This window comes from Phoca vitulina, unplaced genomic scaffold, assembly GCF_004348235.1.
Source record: "Phoca vitulina isolate PV1807 unplaced genomic scaffold, GSC_HSeal_1.0 scaffold7, whole genome shotgun sequence".
Classification (NCBI taxonomy): Eukaryota; Metazoa; Chordata; class Mammalia; order Carnivora; family Phocidae; genus Phoca; species Phoca vitulina.
The window spans coordinates 26,789,721-26,810,777 of record NW_022589710.1 but is presented as its reverse complement, the minus strand read 5'-3'; the positions used below and the strand labels follow the sequence as shown (position 1 = coordinate 26,810,777).

The 21,057-nt window shown below is 36.0% G+C and overlaps 1 protein-coding gene across 7 annotated transcripts in view; it reads left to right on the top strand.

Annotated features, from left to right (window-relative positions):
• The window catches only part of DDHD1 (DDHD domain containing 1), a 96,975-nt gene extending 76,172 nt beyond the window's left edge, over positions 1 to 20,803 (top strand). For 4 of the 7 annotated variants that reach the window (XM_032405136.1, XM_032405133.1, XM_032405135.1 and 1 more), the window contains 6 exons: positions 514 to 589; positions 6,286 to 6,435; positions 8,332 to 8,584; positions 9,599 to 9,790; positions 12,345 to 12,428; positions 18,147 to 20,803. In XM_032405136.1, the coding sequence (XP_032261027.1) occupies positions 514 to 589; positions 6,286 to 6,435; positions 8,332 to 8,584; positions 9,599 to 9,790; positions 12,345 to 12,428; positions 18,147 to 18,328 (937 nt within the window). In that variant the 3' untranslated portion in view covers positions 18,329 to 20,803. The remainder of the gene's footprint in view (positions 1 to 513; positions 590 to 6,285; positions 6,436 to 8,331; positions 8,585 to 9,598; positions 9,791 to 12,344; positions 12,429 to 18,146) is intronic. The other 3 variants (XM_032405138.1, XM_032405137.1, XM_032405134.1) reach the window with 1 other exon arrangement.
• The last annotated feature ends 254 nt before the right edge of the window (positions 20,804 to 21,057 follow it).

The following is a 21,057-nucleotide window of genomic DNA, read 5'->3' as shown; positions in this document are numbered from 1 at the left end:
ATACAGAACATTATAATGGGAAAAAATTGAAATAACCCAAATGTTAATCAGCAGAGAAGGATTAATAAACTGTGGTTGATCTGATCTGTATGAAGGACAATTACACAGCTATTACAAAGATTGAAGTAAATCAGGAGGCAACGAAATGAAAAGACCTCCAAGATTCACTATTAAATGTAGAAAAAAAGAAAGACATAGAACAGTGTATATGGTATGAACATTCGGTGTGATTCTTTTTTATTTAAGATGTATATATGCTTGTATTTGCCTCACATTTTTCTGAAGGATCCTCCCAAAAAGCTATTAACAGCAGCTATTATGAAGAGTAGGGGTACTTTTACTAATCATTTTATAAATATTTATAGACTACAGCAGGTGCATTTGTTAAATACTGTCAATAGGGATTAATTTTAGGGATTGGATAATGGGTCATCATTTTCTTTAGTGAACTAGTGAGCATCTAATATTTATGAAATTATAAATATTAGTACATAATTTCATACTGCTTCATAGGCTGAGAGAAATAGAAGAACGGCTGCATGGATTGAAGGCATCATCCATGACACAAACACCTGCCTTAAAATTTAAGGTAAGAGAGATGAGATTTTCATTATTTATCTGTTTCTTTTCAAACATCATTTGAAGCATGACATTAGCACTCAAGTGAAATCTGAATTTTTATTTCGAATGAATATATATTGAACACATATTGTGTATTGGACATTGCTAGTTTTGGAGTTCTGTAAGGAAAAGAATGGACAAGATGGTTCCCCAACCGTCAGGATCTGTAACACAGTGTTATTGGTACTATTAGCAGTGTATAGATGACATATACATGAGAGAGGGGTTTAAATTTTGCCCGGAAAGGTTTACAAAGGAATGACATTTGTACTTGATCTCAGTAAATTGGATTTTGCCAAGTGGAGGAAAAGAGAAATGCTATTCTGTGTAAAAGAAACAGCATAACAAAGGTGTGGAGGAATATGACTTCATAGTACAAGAAACATGAAATAATCTCAAATAGTGGGAAGAGAAAAAGAGAGACAGATTTGGGAAATATTTAGCATTTAGAATTAACAAACCTTAGTAACCAGCTAGTTGTGGCTGATAAGAAAAATAAGTAGAAGTATAATTAGTGATGATTTTAGGGATGGAAAGTTGACATTTCATTCAGTGAGAAGTATATGACAGAAACACAAGATGGCTTGTATGTGGTTAGTTCAGGGCAAAAAAAAAAAAAGAATGCACAGGATTGGGCAACGGGCTGTGGGATAACAGGAAAAGCTAGAAATAAAGACCTTATATTTGATTGGACAGTGGGAAACTTTTCAGGGTTTTTGAGCATCAGAATGGAGCTGTTGAAAGCAGTAGTTTAGAAGAATAAAAAGGGACAAGAGAGATGTGGACATTGACCTGACTGTTGGAAAGGACACAGCCTATAGCTGAATAACAGAGAACTTGTTTGCAGTGTTAAATGGAGCATGGCATAGGTTCCCTAATACTCATTTCCTTTTGAATGTATACCCTAGGATAGTGTACTATATTATCTCTTCTTGAAATATCTTTCTTTTATCACAGGAACTTAATATCCAGGGTAAGTAATGGAATGATGCAGAAATTTTTTTTTAAAGCAGTAAGAATTTTCTTACTGAGCCTATCTCTATGACTTAATGTTTTCTTTTTAAACTTAACACATTTAAAAGCCATATGGTAAAGTTACAACTTATATTTAAAAACCGTATGAGCGTGGTCTTTGGAGTCATCCCCGCCTGGAATTTGAGTTCCATCTCTGCCACCATTATTACATATAATCAATGTGTTAAATACATAGAAATGATCTGATAGAAAAAGTAAACTCTTGTATTTCAAGTCCTGGGGTTTTTACTGGAGAGTTGAGTATGATCCACCAAGTACATTAGGTTCTCGGTATTAAATATCATACTACTAGAACTTATACACTATAATTGTGTATTCTTCTAAAACAGTCATATGTAGTCTAATAATAGGGATTTTTAATTGTTATTTAATGACTCATGGAGAAAAAATACAGAAATCTGAAATTTAAAAAGGAATATCTGATGAACTGCCAAATATTTAGGACTCCAGCCATCTAAGAGGAACAGAATAGGTGGATTTACTTTGAGAATACAGGTGTTAGATCTGTTACAGGTGACCACTGAATTTAAAAAAAAACAAACTATTGGGGCGCCTGGGTGGCTCAGATGGTTAAACATCTGCCTTCGGCTCGGGTCATGATCCCACGGTCCTAGGATCGAGCCCCACGTCCGGCTCCTGGCTCAGCAGGGAGCCTGCTTCTTTCTCTGCCTCTCCCCCTGCTCGTGCTCTCTCTCTCTCTCTCTTTCTCTCTCTCTGTATCCCTGTGTCTCGAGTGAATAAATAAAATCTTAAAAAAAAAAAAAAAAAAAAACTATTGACAAATACTGGTCTGGAGAGTGGGAAACTTTGTTTCTGATCATGAAGCTTTGCTGCTAACTGGTTATGTAATGTCAGCCAAATCATTTAAGATCTCGAATTCATCTGGGGGCACCTGGGTGGCTCAGTCGTTAAGTGTCTGCCTTCAGCTCAGGTCATGATCCCAGGGTCCTGGGATCAAGCCCCGCATCGGGCTCTCTGCTCCTCGGAAAGCCTGCTTCTCCCTCTCCCACTCCCCCTGCTTGTGTTCCTGCTCTCGCTGTCTCTCTCTGTCAGATAAATAAATAAAATCTTAAAAAAAAAGATCTCGAATTCATTTGTTTACTCCTCTCTGGACGAGGAAGTTAGACTAAATGTCTGAAGCTTTTTTTCACCTTTAAAATTCTTTGATGGATGTAGATATCACTAAGGCAGTCATTACTCCTAGAATAATTACTGGTGTGTTTGTGAAACTGCATACCAATCATAAAGAAAAGTTATTCATTCCAGGGATGTAGCAATTTAACAAACATTTATGAAACGCCTGACCAAAGCATAAAGCATTTTGCTAGGGTGTATATGTATATATGTGTGTGTATCAAGCAGAAGGATTTACAAAAAAAAAAAAAAAGAAAAGAAGAAAGGATTTACATAGCTTCTCTTCTATCTCAACTATTTTTTGTATCTTTCTCTTTCCTTTATTATCTTAATTATCTTAATCCTTTCAAAATTGGTGTTTTCATCTGTTTCACTATTTCAGATGCTTTTTCCTATAATTTTAATTAACACAAGTTAATTTTCTTCAGACATATTGAAGTTACCCAGTCCTTTAAAAACAAACAAAAACTTTCTCATACCTTCTTTAACATAAAGGACCATTTTCAAAATATATAGTCATTCATTTGGAAAAAAAGAAGAATCACTTCGGATGCAGTGGTGGGAAGAGATTAAAAGTACATAAAATTGGAGCCAGAGACGATATAGTTACAGTGCAGTCCAGATGAGAGGCCATGAGGAGAAGTGTTAGAGTCTGTTGGAATAACTTCTTTGATGTGGGGAGGAGAGGGAAGGATGAATTGGGGATGTCTCACTCATCAGGATAATGGGACATATGAGAGACGTAGGGTAACTTTGGGAGGAAGGGGTGTCACGTTCTGTATATAATCCAGTGCTGCTGACCACACTAGTTTTCTAGAAGCCCTCTCCCGTGGCTTCCATGTATACTGCATTATCCTGGTTCTCCTTTTCCTTTCACTCCCCCATTTGTAGTCTCCCTCCTTCACCTGCTAATCAAATGTAGACATTGCTCATAGTTCCAGCTAAAGCCCTCTCTTACTCTGTGCAATTCCTAAGCCATCTTACCCCTTCTCTGGCTTTACATGTCACTTCTGTGATGGTGACACATAGACTTGGGAGAGGACATATCCAACTCTCCATCTCTTGCTCTAAAATCTCGGCCCATTAGGTATGTTACAGATAGTTCAAACTTACCTTGAACAAAAACAGGACTTACCTAGAGTTTCCTGTTGTAGTAAATGAACCACTATCTTCCCAGTCAGCCAGACCCAAAGCTTGTAACTTGCCTCTGACTCATTCCTCATCCCCATCTCCATTCGGTCATGTTGATTCCACTCTCTCATCTCCCATTTCCATTTCTGAATGGAACTTTTTTTTTTTTTTTAAAGATCTTATTTATTTATTTGACAGAGACACAGCAAGAGAGGGAACACAAGCCGGGGGAGCAGGAGAGGGAGAAGCAGGCTCCCCGCCAAGCAGGGAGCCCGATGCGGGGCTCGATGCGGGGCTCGATCCCAGAACCCTGGGATCATGACCTGAACCAAAGGCAGACGCTTAATGACTGAGCCACCCAGGCGCCCCTGAATGGAACATCTTGTCCAGCCCTGTTCAGATTATCCTTTGCTTAAACACTTTCAGTAGTTTCCTAACTTGTCTCTGAGTCACCGGAGTCTCAGTTTTCCAGTTCATCCACACACTACTACCAGGTTTACTAACCACCTAAAACATGGGTCAAATCCTGTTCTTCTTTACTACCTATAAAATCAATTAAGTCCTACTTTTTTTAGTCAAATAGTGAAGGTTCTGTACATTCTCATTCCAAGTTACATTTTCCTGACACCCAGTTTTTCAACTATATCCGACTATTTCTATTTTCTAAATTGAGCCAGATTCTCTCCTGCGTCTGCCTTAGTTCATAGTGATTTTATCAATCTAAAGTGTCCTCCTTTCTGGCCCAGTGACTCAGCCCCAAATGTAGAAATCCTTTTTACCTTTTATCGCCAATGTGAGTGCTTCCTCCCTGTGTAGCAGAAGACATGAACAGACATTCTCCAAAGAAGACATACAGATGGCCCACAGACACATGAAAGGGTGCTCAACATCACTCCCCATCAGGGAAATGCAAATCAAAACCTCAGTGAGATACCACCTCACACCTGTCAGAAAGGCTAAAATCAACAACACAAGAAACAGCAAGTGTGGATGAGGACATGGAGAAAAAGGAACCCTCGTGGACTGTTGGTAGGAATGCAGACTGGTGCAGCCACTGTGGAAGACAGTATGGAGGGTCCTCAAAACATTAAAAATGGGATACCATACGATCCAGTAATTCCACTACTGGGTACTAACCCAAAGAGTACGGAAACACTAATTTGAAAAGATAGATGCACCCCTGTGTTTACTGCAGCATTATTTATAATAACCAAATTATGGAAGAAACATAAATGTCCCTCAATAGATGAATGGATGAAGAAGATGTGATATATATATATATATATATATATATATATATGCCATGGAATATTAGCCATTTAAAAAAGAATGAAATCTTGCCTTTTACAAAATATGGATGGATCTAGTGGGTATAATGCTATGTGAAATAAGTCAGAGAAAGACAAATACCTTTATGATTTCACTCATTTGTGGAATTTAAGAAACACATTGACAAACAAAAAGACAAACAAATAGACCCTTAAATACGGAGAACTAAATGGTAGTTGCCAAGGAGAGGTGTGGGGGGGTGGTGATGGGTGAACTAGGTATAGGGGATTAAGAATACACTTACTGTGTTGAGTTCTGAGTAATATATAGAGTTGTTGAATCACTATATTGTACACCTGAAACTAATAAACATTGTTAATTGTACTGGAGTAAAAAAAATACTTCACACAATGTGGGAAAAAAATGCTTCTTCCTGTGTAAACACCCTCAGAGTTGGAATTATTCCTTTCTTTACTCTCTTATTATTTTTTTTAGATTTATTTATTCATTTATTTATTTGAGAAAGCACAAGCAGGGGGAGCGGCAGGCAGAGGGAGAAGCAGGCTCCCCACAGAGCAAGGAGCCCGATGCAGGGCTCGAACCCAGGACCCTGGGATCATGACCTGAGCCGAAGGCAGATGCTTAACCAACTGAGCCACCCAGGCGCCCCTTTTCTTTACTCTCTTATAGCAGTCTTTCTCTCTATTCATTTATTTTATTCTGCCTCCCCCACAGGATTGTAAACTCTTTGAGTGCAGAAGTTCTGCCTTATTGGTCTTTATAGACTTCACAGCACCTAAAATATTACTTAACACAAAATAGTAGCTTAATGAAACTAAGGCGGTCTTCCTCATTCTTCTCATTCTTTGTTTTCTATTAGATTTAAGGAAAAAGACGTTGCTTCTGAAAACAGATTTTTAGATTAATGGTTGGCATATAATTAACAAGTAATGCGGATACCATCTAAACAAAGCTCATGAAAAAAGACTTTGAAGATAATTTTATTCGCATTTTTACCATGTATTATATTGTGCCCAAATTCTGCTGAAAAACATTTCACTGGTTTTAAAATTTAGGATAACTTTATCATTTTAGGTTGAGAATTTCTTCTGCATGGGATCCCCACTAGCAGTTTTCTTGGCATTGCGTGGCATCCGCCCAGGAAACACTGGAAGTCAAGACCATATTTTGCCCAGAGAAATTTGTAACCGGTTACTAAATATTTTTCATCCAACAGATCCAGTGGTGAGTTGCAGTTATAGATGTTTTTCCCTCAATACTAAATCGTTCCTAAAGACTCTATAAGAAATATTGCAAGGTACACCTGAACTAATGAGAAATTAGTTCATTTATCTGATTATATTTTCATAGATTCCTGTTTTTAAGACATTTGTGTTTTGGTTAATTTATAGGGCTCAGAAAATACCTTAGAGATGATCTGTTTATGTTATAGTGTAATAGCATAATGAAAAATATTATCTCTGGACAATTAATACCTGGAACAGGAGTCTTCTTAACGTTAAACCATTACCAGTTGTGATACCAATAACCCAGGAACCATAAATTTTAAAATCCCACTTTAAACTCTTCTTTCTCGAAAGCATGCTACAGTATTGAAATGTGTCTGGTAGGTCCCCTTAGAAATGAAAATATTTTAATATTATGTGTTAAACATGAAAAAATGGATGAATTTATTTTAGCCTGGTGTGATTATAAAATTTGAGGTTTTTATATTCTCTCTTATGTTTGTACTGTTAATAATTTTTTAATGTAAATACTCCAGTGATCTTGCATCCAGGTAGACCATGTAATACCAAGTAAGATTTTAGATGAGAAAAATGCTTCCTTAAATCCTTTTTGGGGACAAGGTTAGGTATAACTAAATTTAAAACAAACCATTTTAAATAGCATTCATTCTCAGAAAAATAACTTTGTCTTTTAAAAGATCTTTAGCTAGTACCAAGTAAATATAACATTGATTAAATACAAGAATTTTAGAAAATTTCCTATATGTTAAAGAATCAAAAATGCTATATTTAAGAAATAAATTTCACTGAGTTGGAAACTAGTATTAGATTCAAATACAGATGGCACAATCTTGGCCAAGTCTCTCCTGAGACTGTTTGTTATCTGTATGTTGCAGATGATAATATTTTACCTCATAAGGTTGTTGGTATTAAGTAAAATATATGTGAAAACACCCAGCTAGACATTAAGTATTTCATTAATATACATTCATTTTACTCATTGCCTTATAACTTGAAAGTGAGAGTTCATAGGGGAACTCTATTCATTGTATACCCTATTCTGGGTATAATCTTAACTTTGTTATATTATAAAGGGGGGCTCCAAAGTCATTGTATTATTTTAAGTTATTTTTATTATTCATTTTATAGTTTTCCTGTGACTTTTTTAAGTGAAGTTTTTTTTAATAAAGTTTATGTCAGAACTGTGCTAGGCAGTATTTACAAACATCTGTTCCTCAACATCCTTGTGAGGTAGGAAGCATTAATCTCCTTCCTATAGCTCGGGAAACAGTGTCTCTGAGACCTTGCAACTCAGTAGGTGTCATATACTTAATAAGCAACAGAGGCCGGAATATGAACTTGGGGAATTCTAATTCTAATTGGCCAAATCCATTCATTACTTTTTCTGCTATATCATCCCTTCTTCACGTTAGACAAATGGTCTTGTATCAGCATGTAATTTGTGCTGTTACTATGTTAATCTATTTGAAAATAGAGCTTACTGAGAGCTCCTAAAATATTACAGATTGACCTTATTTATCATGTTCTAGTTTATGTTTACTGCTTCAGCTTTGTTGTTGAGACTAACATAAATCTAATTGTTAGATGATATCAGAATACAATAAAAATGAATGTTTCTCTGAAAAACAAATTAACGGGCACTGTTAGCTTAGACCAACGCTAATTGGTTTCTTAATCTCATCATTAAGGATATATAATTAGACCAATTACATATTATTAACAGTAAACAAATAGGAATGCATGTTAGAAATACCTAGTTTTTTTTAAATTCCCTAAGGTCTGCTGAGCAGGCAATAGAATAAGAATAAACAGTTTAGTAAAATCCAACCATTGTGCCTTAATGTTGTGTTTCTTTGAATTTTTTTTAATCAAGGCTTATAGATTAGAACCGTTAATACTGAAACACTACAGCAACATTTCACCTGTCCAGATCCACTGGTATAATACTTCCAATCCTCTACCTTATGAGTACATGAAGCCAAGCTTTCTCCATCCAGCAAAAGAACCTACCTCAATTTCAGAGAATGAAGGCATTTCAACAATACCAAGCCCTGTGACCTCACCAGTCTTGTCCCGCCGACACTATGGGGAATCTATAACAAATATAGGCAAAGCAAGTATATTAGGTAATTTCTCTTAAGTATTTCTTATCAGTAAATATAAGCACTTTTTTAGATAGGCATTAAATTTGGGGTACTTGAAAATACTCTATGTATTACAAAACATCCAACACTTAATCCCTGTGTTTAGGATTAACTACCCTCTCACTGTTCATATTGAGAGCCAAAAGCCCTAAACGTTCTCTAATTAGATCGGATCTTGTAGTTTTAGACTATGAGATAGCTGGATATTCAGGGGAAGGTCTGGGAATCAAGACCCTCAGTTTAATCTTGGCCTTGCCACCTACTGTGAGATCTTGGGTAAGTCACATCATTTTTAATGGTCTGCTTCCTCATCTGTAAAATGAGGGAATACTTGAGTTCTAAGGGTGCCCCCGCCAATGAGTTCCCCGATTTGTGTCTTAACAGTCTTTCAAACCGTGTCCATCCTGGGGGCAACAAGGATATTTAATTTCTCTTTAAATGATTGCCAACACCAGCCACAGTGTTTGGTGTAGCCCTGGAGCTCAATTATGTGCCACTTGAATTAGTCCATTGCTCTTGGTTACGGGTTGTCTTAACATAAAATGCCACAAGATGGCACTATAAATAGGCTTTTCATTGATATTTCCCTTTGTCATACAGATTGTTTATGATAGCTTTTTATAAAATATTCACCTAATTTTAGTAGTAAAGCATATCAATAATAAATACATACCCATGTCAATGACATGGTTCTGTTATTAAAGTTTTTAATCTTACCAAACACTTGAATAAACAATGATCACTTGAATAAAATAGAATCTTTATTCTTTTTTTTTGTAAGCTATATTCCTACAGTTTGTACAACTCTCATTCTATTCAACACCATTTTTACTTAGAAACCTACAATATAAATTGCAGTTTTCCTATGTTCCCACCCTGGAAAAATATGACTAGGGCTTGGTTCCTCTGCCAGTTGGCTGTAACTGTGGATAGTGCTCTGTAGCTTGGTATGTGGTGTGATTCAACAGACTGACTGCCCTGTTGTGTGAAATACAGGGGCCGCTAGCATTGGAAAGGGCCTTGGAGGAATGTTGTTTTCAAGATTTGGACGTTCATCTACATCACAGTCGTCTGAGGCATCAAAAGACTCAATAGAAGACGAGAAGAAGCCAGTTGCCTCGCTTCCCACGACCACTGTTGCAACACAGACCCTTCCACACAGCAGTTCTGGCTTTCTGGATTCTGCATGTTAGTTCATACTCTTCTTTCCTTACGTTTATACGCTATCTCTTACAACTTGAGGCACAGAGGATGAAGATACAGACAGGAGCAGTCAACTCTAAATCTAAAGCATAGTTAGCTTTTAAAGAAAAAATGCTTTCCTTTGATTATATTTTTAAGTGTAATTCCCAGGTAAATGCAGTATTACTCTCTGCATTGGTGACTTAATAGTTAAGAATTATTAATAATCAGGGCCTGGTGGCAAGGTGTCTTAAACATCAAGTATAAAACAAATCTCTTTGGGGTGAGCACCCCCTGATTTTTATGAAGTAGAGTTTTTATAATATGGCCTTATTAAAATTAATTTAACTGCTTCAAACCTATACTGTGTATATTCTTGATACTTTTTAAAAGCCACTATGCCAAAACCATCCTGCTGCTAATTCCACAGTTCCCTTCATCCAACCAAATTATAAGACTTTCAGGCTTATATTATTGTATTGGATCTGCTGTATGGTTTTCAATCCTATCCCAGCTACCTAGCAAAAGTAGATACTCAAGAAGTGAGTGAATGAATGGATAGTTATGCTGGACTTAGCATTACCATGGAGCTTTATTTAATTTTTTCCAGTAGATTTCTAAGGTTTAAGATCTTGAATAGTTGTGAAACTCTTACACATTTATTATATATATCTAATTCCAAGGGTCTAAATTTGAACCTTATTTTTAAGTGTCCATTAAAATAAGACTAGTAAGTCCTATTTTTCTATTGATTTACATAAGGAAATGTGGATTCTCAAACTAGCTGCTTTTTGTAACTATAGCCAGCAGAAAGCTTTCCTTCCTTTTGTCAATAAATGTTTAAGCAGATTTTATTTCAGATACTTGTAGCCTTATTTTCTTGCTGTGTCTGCTACTCTAAATTTTAAAATGACCAGCATCCATTGCCGTCCATAAAACATACTTAAAAAGGAAACTCAGATGTGGCAGTCCTAGAGGCTGGATCTTTCTCCACAGTCAGGCCCACTCCAGAAGGAATTATCCTGGACATTCCTGACTTGGACATTCCTATTTGGGCCAGTAACATTTTTTTAACTTAATCCTATTTATGTCAGACTCTGAGTACTGAAAATTTTATAATTGTAAGCCTTTTGAACACTGCCTAGACAATTCATTTTAGACTTTGATATTTGTACAAAATTCATTTTTTAGTTTCTTACATAAGTTCCTATACTATTGCTGACTTAAGCTTTTACTTCTATTTAATACCAGAAATGTGACTGTAAAAATACAAAATTCTATTGTGACATGTTGAGGTCAAAACTCTAAACTTCCGAGGAAAAATACTTTCAAAGAACTTTGTAATATGGCAGGTAAAAAGTCACAATTCCTTGTAATGTTAATGCCCCCGAGAAAGGGTAATGAAGACATAAAGAGAGAATCTATAGTATCTGAGGGAAGAAAGCTGTTTTTTAGGTCTTTTTACTATTTAACATAGTAATTTCAAAATGGTAATAGAGAAACCTCTCTCTTCTTTCAGGACAGCAGTTATAGAGGTGCTTAGCTATATTGCATCATTATATTTTGATAGCTTAACAATACACTTTCTGTCATTCTTGCATATAAATTCTTTGTTGGTCCTAATGGTAAATACCTTGTCGACTATAGACTCCACTAAATATGAGCTAATCGTAACTTTTGGTTAACATATATTTATCTCTAGACATCGATGTAGCTATTAAAATTAAACAACTATAGAATTCCACGTTTTAAACCAAATTCCCAAGATTTGCCTTACTAATTCTCAGACTTGCTTCAATAATACACTTTTCTATGTAATCCTGATTTAGACATTCCTTATGTCATACTTGCTGTATCTTGCAAATCATAAAGCCTTTCTTCCTTAAATCTTCTTTCTGGAATTTGGTCATTGTGACTAGGTGATTCTGGCTTCCTTCCTTCTTTCTGCTCACACTGATTGCCTCAGTTCTTCTTGATAACCTTTATTCTGAAGCTTCGGATTCTCTTGCTTTTTGAAGGTAAGATGGACACAGACTTTGAATTCATGAATCAATCTGGGTTTCTCTCTTTGAAGAGTATGTGTGTGTTGTCCGTTGAAACCACTTTATTGTCATCAAGTTGAAGCATCTGAGATAGCTATTCTTCATTTCTTTCGCAAAGTCCAGGCTTATATACAGTGGTTTTATGGTTCCATTTCTTGTGCTCCTCTGTGTTTGTAACATATTATAAAAAAAAAAAAATGTCTGTTTCTTTTAGCATGTTTTGCCTCTACATTAGAATTTATATGAGCTATAAATTTTGGAGGTATCTGGGTGTCAACAGATTATGACATTGTATTTCAAAGTTAATTATGCTTACATTTTCCATGAAAGAGCTCTTCATAAAAACCAAAGTGTGTACTTCTTTATGTATGCTAGGTTTAATCAGCATATTTGGGAGTAGTATTCTAACTTTTGGCCACTACATCATTGAAGACCCTTTGTAACCATCAGCCAACACTTTACAGCATCTTGTATTTTCAGCCAACACTTTACAGCATCTTGTGTTTTTTTTTTCACAGATTTCAGACTTCAGGAATCGTTCTTTAATCTCCCACAACTTCTTTTTCCGGAAAATGTAATGCAGAATAAAGATAATACCCTCGGTATGGTATATGTCAGGAATAGCGCCAGAATACTATGAAAATGATCTACTTAGAGGTCTTCTGCTCACTGAAAAATTGCATCAATTCTTCTGTGAGATCAGCTTGAATGTCACCATTATAGACTATTTTATATATATTTTCTTCCTGTATTTTCTAATCTTAAGTAGTAGTGGTCCTGAAACTCAAGTATTGATTAGCCACTCAATGTGCTAAAATGATACTCCTGTACGTTCCTACAAAGAAGGAACCTTATAGAGAGGGAAGAAAAGCATTAGTCTGTTTTCCTTCTTTATTGTCCTAAAGGCTTCAGAGAGGTTCACTGTTCTTTTCATGTAAGACATTTAGATATAAAAAGGTTTCATAATATAAGATATGCAATCATTCCCAGTTATTTCAGGTGTCAGTAACATTACTCCTTAGGGCTGTAGGTATGCACAAATATTTAACCTTCTTTAAGAGGGGTAGGGTTGCTTTTAAAAATTAGTGGTTTGGGATGTAAGAGATATTTTCAGTCTTTTAATTTTCAGCAGATTCTAAATGTATCACTAAGGATTTATCTTAGTTTAAAATCACTTTATCATTAACTTCCATTCCTTTTTCCACAGCTCCTCTCTTTTTCCTTTTTCTTTTTTTTTTTTAATATTGGATTTGTCTTTAACAGAAAATATGTTACAAGTTTTTCCTTGGATTTTTAACTGCATCTAATTTTACAGCTTCTCTGTTTAACTGTTAATATCCCATACTTTTTTTTTTGGGCGCCTGGGTGGCTCAGTTGGTTAAGCGACTGCCTTCGGCTCAGGTCATGATCCTGGAGTCCCTGGATCGAGTCCCACATCGGGCTCCCTGCTCAGCAGGGAGCCTGCTTCTCCCTCTGACCCTTTCCCCTCTCATGTGCTCTCTCTCTCTCATTCTGTCTGTCTCAAATAAATAAATAAAATCTTTAAAAAAAAAAAAAAAAAAAATATCCCATACTTTTTTTTCTATTTTAAAAGAAAAAAAAAACTCGATAAAAATTCCAAAACAATATTTTAATATAACAAACTGCTTCGGGTTTTTTTGCTCCCTAGCAACAGTTTGTGTTGCTGTAACTTCATGAATTTCCCCCCAAGGAATGATCTTATATAAGTGCTCTCTCTGGCCCCGCTCATGTAAATAGTCAAATCCATGAAGAAATTATTTGATTTGTGCATTTTGCATATTTAATTGGATGAAAGAAAATTAATCCACTCATTTATCATGCATTCAAGTAGCCCTTATATCTACCATCTTAAAACCATCCCAACTATCTAGGCAACTAGACCACTAATCATAACTACACCAAACTGACTCAAATGGTAATATGTGTATGGCTTCTATTTCTCTTCCCCTGCTTTTTTTCATTTAGCAATTACTTGTTAAAGGTTTACCATGGGTCAAGGTACCAAACTTGTCACTAGAAAAGATACCAATATGAAACAGACTTCAGTACTGCCCACAAAGATGTAAATGCTGGTGTTGAAATTAAATATTTTCTAGAGAATATATATATATTCTAGTAGGGAGGTGAATAACTACATGAATAATTATAGTATATGGTAGAATACGATGAGTCACATAACAAAGGTACAGGTAAAGGACTCTGTCAGTTCTAGGGAATGAGAAAATGCTTTCAGGTAGGAAAATCATAAAAGGCTCTGTGGAAGTAGGATTTGGACATGCAGAGATAAAAAGATGTTTCAGGAGAAAAAACAGCATAAGCAAAGCACAGGGTATGTAGAGAACCAGAAGTTAGTTAAATGGAAGGGAATCGTTCTAAATAGGATTGGAAAAGTTTCTTAAACCAGATTGTAGAGGGTCCAACAAATCTGCCCATCTCCTGGAGTTTTTTGTATTCAAGATTTACCCATAGAGCCTACATTTACCCATAAAGCCCATCTGTTCTCAAACATGAGGTATTTTGAGTATCTTTCAGGATAGATTAATATTGGGAAATTATTTTGGCAGATATGAAAACTGATTAAAAACTCATTTTAGAGTTTTTGTTTTTTCCTTTTTTTTTTAAGATTTTATTTATTTGAGAGAGCGAGAGTGAATGAAGGTGGGGGTATGACGGAGGAGAAGCAGACTCCCCACCGAACAAGGAGCCCGATGCGGGGCTCCATCCCAGTACCCTGAGATCATGACCCGAGCCCAAGGCAGATGCCTAATGACTGAGCCACCCAGGCGCCCCAGAGTTTTTGTTTTTTCAAATAAAGGACAGCTGGAGAGTATTCTTAAATATATTTGAAATTATAACAATTCACAAAATACAGATATTCCTTGAATGTGAGACACCTAACCACATGAATGTATAGCTGAACTGAGGCAGCACAAAAATAAGAAGACGTAATTTACCAACAAGAACTCAGCATAATCTTTTTTATTATGAAAGAATCTTTTGCCAGTCATTTGAAAACACAATTTCCTTTACTAGTATTTTTCTTGGTGTCTGCCTGTAGCCAAAAATCATGCAATTATGACCATAATTATTACTTAAAATAACTTTTTTTTTTTTTAAGATTTATTTATTTGTTAGAGTGAGAGGAGGGGGAGGGGAGAGGAAGACTGAGAATCCCAAACAGATTCCCCACTGAGCGCAGAGCCCGACTCAGGGCTCTATCTCATGACCCTGAAATCATGACCTGAGCCAAAACCAAGAGTTGGACACTTAACTAAGTCACCCGGGTGCCCCCAAGATAACTGTTAAGATTAAGTTTTTGAAAATTTCTCTCCAGGAAAGTTAAGATGTTTCCATTAAAACAGTAGAAACCTGTCTAATTAGTACACATTTTAATACTAAGATGCTCACTTTCTGTTCACACATATTGTTTAATACCATATCCATGTGGACAAGCCTTGTACAGAGAGTTCTCTGATGAAAGCACAGTACTGATGACACTTTACCTCCATACTTCATAAATTGCAGACCTTCACTTTGGGGAAAGAGGCCTATATGCGAGACTCCCCAGAAAAGCAAAGAATCCATGTTTTAAAGCAGTATAAGCAAACTGCTAATGATTGTTAAAATCTAACAGTCTTTTTCTCAGTTTTACTTCTCTTCAGTCGTTCAGGATCGCAGTCTTTTCTTTGTGGATCAAGGAATTCTAGCCCTCAGGCACTCAGAAGAAAAGACAAAGTGATGATATTACGTTCTCCTTTCTCTTTGACCTAACTCGGTGAGAGAAACTAGGAAAAAACTACCAGCTGTGTTGTGCCACCCATTTTTGATATGTTAATCATGAGAAAGTAGGTCCAAGGCAGTTCCATATAGATTTGGGCCTACTTTGGCCAAGAGCACATCTCACAGCACATAAAGAACGGTACTGCCATCTAGACCCTTGCTCCCCTGGAAATTCTGTGATCTACATAAAAGGGAGAGAATGGATGAGACCTGGGCCCACCTAATTCCATCTCTCCACCAGCAGAACCAACACATGTGAGGTCAACTGCACTAGCAGCCAGACGGCCTATTGTAAACCTTTTAAGGAAAATGAGAGACTAAAACTGATTGATCGGGTCAGGCTGGCTACCTTACATTAGTCCCATTTTGATGAGGACAGCCTACAGATAAATAGCAAGGGATAGGAAGTCCCTGTAGGTGAGAATGACAAAGGCTATAATAGGATGATAATTAAATTCAGCATTTGAGTGTCTAGTATATGGAAGGCAGTGTTTCACGACAGTAACAGCATTTAAGAATAAATGTCAGGGAACCATGAGAGACGACGGACTCTCAGAAACAAACTGAGGGTTCTAGAGGGGAGGGGGTTGGGGGGATGGGTTAGCCTGGTGATGGGTATTAAAGAGGGCACGTTCTGCATGGAGCACTGGGTGTTATACGCAAACAATGAATCATGGAACACTACATCAAAAACTAATGATGTAATATATGGTGATTAACATAACAATAAAAAATAAAATAAATGTCAGGAACACAAAATCAAAGCCAAATAATACTTGCTATAACAGAAAAAAATTTCCCTTTCTTTGACTCTAAAACAACAATTCGACTTAAGACTGTTAGACTAGGAAGACATTCTACAGTAGCATTTTAAAGTAGAAATTATAACTTGGTGGTCTTCGCCGATATTAATGTGTATTTTTCTCATCTCTTCTGTTTTTTCTCTTATTTCTCCTCTTTTCTTTATAACTAACTCCAGTTTGACTTCTCTTCATCATGCTTGAGAATTCCAGTTTCCTCTTTTTTCATCTACCTGTTGTGCCAGAACGTGCCTACAAATCAAACTCAAATGTCCCGTGGAATTCAAAAGACAAAAGATTCAGACGTTACTACCCCACAGTTCCACATCTGGATTTCAGCTATTTCTGATGTATTGTGGATTAGCTTATTGTAATTTAAATGAGAAAAATAGCAGTTTAAAAAAATGATAAAAGGCCTATGTCAGTATATTTTACAAGTGTTTTATAACCTAATTGGTATTTATGCTGCTTAAGGGTAACCATCTGAAAATGTATAGATAGGTCCATGGACTTTCCTTGTCAGAAAAGCATAGTTGAATAGAAAAGTAACAACTATATGCATTTTTAAATCACCAGTGGATCTTGTCACAAAGTACCTATTTAAAATAAGCATTAGCTGAACATTTATATGAAAGCATTCTCTAGAGTGAATACGATTTCCTCTGCAATTATCAAATTCAGTGGAAAGCAAAACCCAACTTTTGTTGGTGCCCCTTGATACTTGCCACCTTTTACTTTCCACATCTTCTGGCACTCTGAACAAAGATCTGAGTGTTTTTTTGTTTTTAAGAGAGTTCCTTCAAAATATTATATAGCTCAATGACTGTTTTAAAGGAGTTCCTAAAGATCGAAGTATTGTTTTTCTAAGTGTTTTATCTCTGAGAACTTATTCCTTGGTAATTCTCTTACAGCCTCGATTTTTCTCTAACAGGTATTGCAAGGGCTTTCTGTGGGCTTTAGAAAAAGACTTGATTGAATTCACTGATTTGTTTGAGGACAGCATTGTTATAAATGAAGTCCTTCCTCCCAAGGATCACCACTGTTCCTCCCGGTTTAACTGTCCACCCAGTGGATTCTTTATCGATCATACATTTAGTGAGCACTTGTATGTCCCAGGCGCATGTGAGGCCCTGCTGATTGCATGGGGACCAAGCTGTGTGACGGCAGCCACATGGGGAGTCTAGGACTGCAAAAAGTCACCACCGACCGAGGTGATGGATGGGCCCTCCCCAGGGAAGGAGCCTTTGAGTGACCTGTGTACCCCCACAGACATTATTGCATATGAGCCTGGCGAACAATTTTGCAGGAGGGCTGTTTTCCTTATTTTAGATTAGGAACAAAAATTAAATGGGAAAGCTAAGATTTGAGCCCATTTTCTTTGCTCCAGATATACTCTGTGATACCAAGTGAATTTTTTTGTTTTATTCCTTTACTGTTCCATATTGACCTGAGCATACAAAAGAAAGGACTGCACCAAAGAGAATTCCAAGCTATTGAGGCTGTTTTGGGTGTTGTGTTTTGGGGGGTTTTTTGTTTTTTGTTGTTGTTATTGTTTTGTGGTTTTCCCCCAAAAGCTTAGAGTAGAAAGTCACTAAAGGAAAAAAAGATACTTAGGAAAATCACTTCTGTTAGCTAAATTTTTATTCTCAACTCTAGGTGAAGTCTATATAGAACATATTGTAATACTTACTCCTTTGTGTGACTTTCTTTTCTTTTTAGTGGAATTGGATCACAGAATTGATTTTGAACTCAGAGAAGGACTTGTGGAAAGCCGCTACTGGTCAGCTGTTACGTCGCATACTGCCTATTGGTCTTCCTTGGATGTTGCCCTCTTTCTTTTAACCTTCATGTACAAACATGAGCACGACAATAATGCAAAACCCAATTTAGATCCAATCTGAACTCTTGAAGGACATTAATGGCCCAAAACTGATTTCTTTCTGTTAAAATATGTGTGTCAAGATATGGAGACTTCAGGTTTAAGTGTGTTTCAGTTTTGTTTAGGGCAAGAAACATTTAAATTTAAAAGCACTTTATTTAAAAAAACAAAAATATTTTTTCAGTCTGAAAGAAATTATTTACAGTTTTCATCATTTTAATTATGAGTCTGACAGAACCCCCTACAGAAAATCAAGCACGACCTGGAATTGAGTTTGGGTTATAAATCACAATCTAATTTCTCCAAATATAAAGGCATATTAATAAGTTGAATCTAATGTATTAACCAAAATATGTTGTAAATCTAAAATGGCCAAGGTCCAGTGTAGTCTATGTAAAGATCACTGGTGGTATCACTGTTGTAGATTCCTATGAAAGCTTCTATTTCCATAGTTCTTTGAAACAAGAGGATGACAGATTTCAAGTGTTTTGAATTTAACTTGCTTAGAAAAATTAATGCTAAAAAAGAAACAATGTTTGAACTACTGTATTTATAATTTATTACCTCTAACGGCTTTATTTCAATATATGAAACATGACATTTTTAAAATGTTTCCTTTGAACAATTTCAGAACCACCTTTGTTTTCTATAGCATTAAGACCCTTTTTTCCTCAAAACTCCATCTTTATACTCTTCAGAGGAATATATAGACACTGTGGCATACTTTCAGTATTTTTTTTCATTAAAAACTTGTGGTTTCACATAATTAACACTAGTTATTTTGAAAAAAATGAACTTTTTATTATGTCACATGTACCTCAGAGAAAGCTAAAGTTTTCTAAATTTGACACAAAGTACTCCATCGTGGCTACATTTCATTAACTTTATTGGACAACTAGTAAACAACTTTGGAGTAGTGAGTACTACGACTATTTTAAATATATAAACATTGGTGTGCCAAACAATTAACATATGTAAAGGGATGGAGTGCCACTAACACATTTTACTTGTGAAGTATTTAAGAAAACCTGGTTGAGACACAAGGCACATAGATCAGGATTCTAAGGCACTGGGAGAGTTTTCCTCCGCTGTGATTGTCTCCACAGTGCTTTTCATCTGAAGAGCCCAAAGTGCTTTAAGACTCAGTCATCTATGTGGTGGCTCCTTGAGGTAAGTAAATGAGTGTTTTTCTCATGTTACGTGTTAATACACTAAGGCACCAAAACATTTTAAAGTGCCTTGAATTAGATTACAGAGCAAACAGAAGAGCTCAGATTGAGGCTAGACTATATTCTTTTATATGCTGTAGTGACTAGTAATTCACATGTGACCTCTTAATTTGCAAACAATAATAATCACAGAAGTTGCAATGCGTAATTTGGAGAAGAGACTGTGAAGCCAATATTTTACCCTACTTTTCGAATATGTTCTGGGGTTCTCACATACAGAGGAGAGTTACTTAGAGGAGATCATCTCTACCCCAACCAACCCTCACTCTCGAGTGGCTTCTACTAGGTTCCACCTCAGGTGCTTTCTTCGCTTATCTTACAAGGGTTTTCTTAGCTGCCCAGTTGGATCAGTTGCACATCTCACCTACTCCTTTCTTTACAAAGTAGTGGAATCGATAGGCTCGCCTGTAGGTTTTCCTACAGCACTGTCAGTCTTCTTGTCTATTCTGGCCTTTCATTGAATTTGCACAACAGAAAGCACTTCTTCTTAGTGCTTAAAAAGATCCCAAGGCTCCATGACCAAATATGTGACTCCCCGAGAAATGCGTGCTATAAAAGGCTTTTGATGAAATCTTAGCAAAGCTGAAGCAATCTCTTTCGAATTTAGAGATTCCTGTGAACTCAGGTCATTTTCATACCCTAGTTTATTTCATAAGTCTAATTTAGTTCTCAGGAAAATTAAAACTCCTGTCTCATATGACTGTATCATTGAAGGTACTTGAGCATATATTGCTATAGATGGTGTGACACTCAAATGTCTAGGAGCTTTAAGGGATTCATTCTTAACCACTAGAATGTGAAGAGCCCTTTTTACCTGAGAAGAGTAGAGTCTATCAAACCTTTTAATTTGCTATTGAGTTAAAAAAAAAAAAAGATATAGCTATAGCTATATTATCTGCTTCTCATTTTTCATGTTGAGGAAACAAACTTAACCATATGGAGTTTATTTGAATTCTTGAAAAGAGCAACACTTAAAACCCCCCTTGGCAAAATGAGATATTCTGGATTACTGAACAGGTATTTTGATTTCATTATTTCATCAATAGAGATGGTGATCTTGATTTGATAGTACTCTTCTTGTTTCCATGTCTCTGCATGTTATCATGGAATGTACTTGTATATACTCAAGTAATATACAGAGTATGTGTAATTCTGGCTTGATTTAGAAGCTAAGTCCGTTACTGAGTAACATTTTGCAACTTTATTCCAGCAAGTACTAAATTGGCCAAAAAGTTCTGTTTTTGATACCATTAAAATTTTATTCTCTATTTTGTGTACATGCTATGATGATTCTTCTGAGTATTGGTCAGATCATTCAATTTGAACCTAGTTAGGGTCCCAGGAATTATCAAAACTTAGAATAAGGAGAATGTTTCAGATTAAATCTTATCTTATTTTTACTTTGACATTAGCCTTTGCTAAAGCCTTTTGTTAGTTCATAACTTTATTTTCAGCAGTAATTATGCTTATGTTACAATCTATCGTTACTGTATTATAGAATATAATTACAAAATGTACTGGA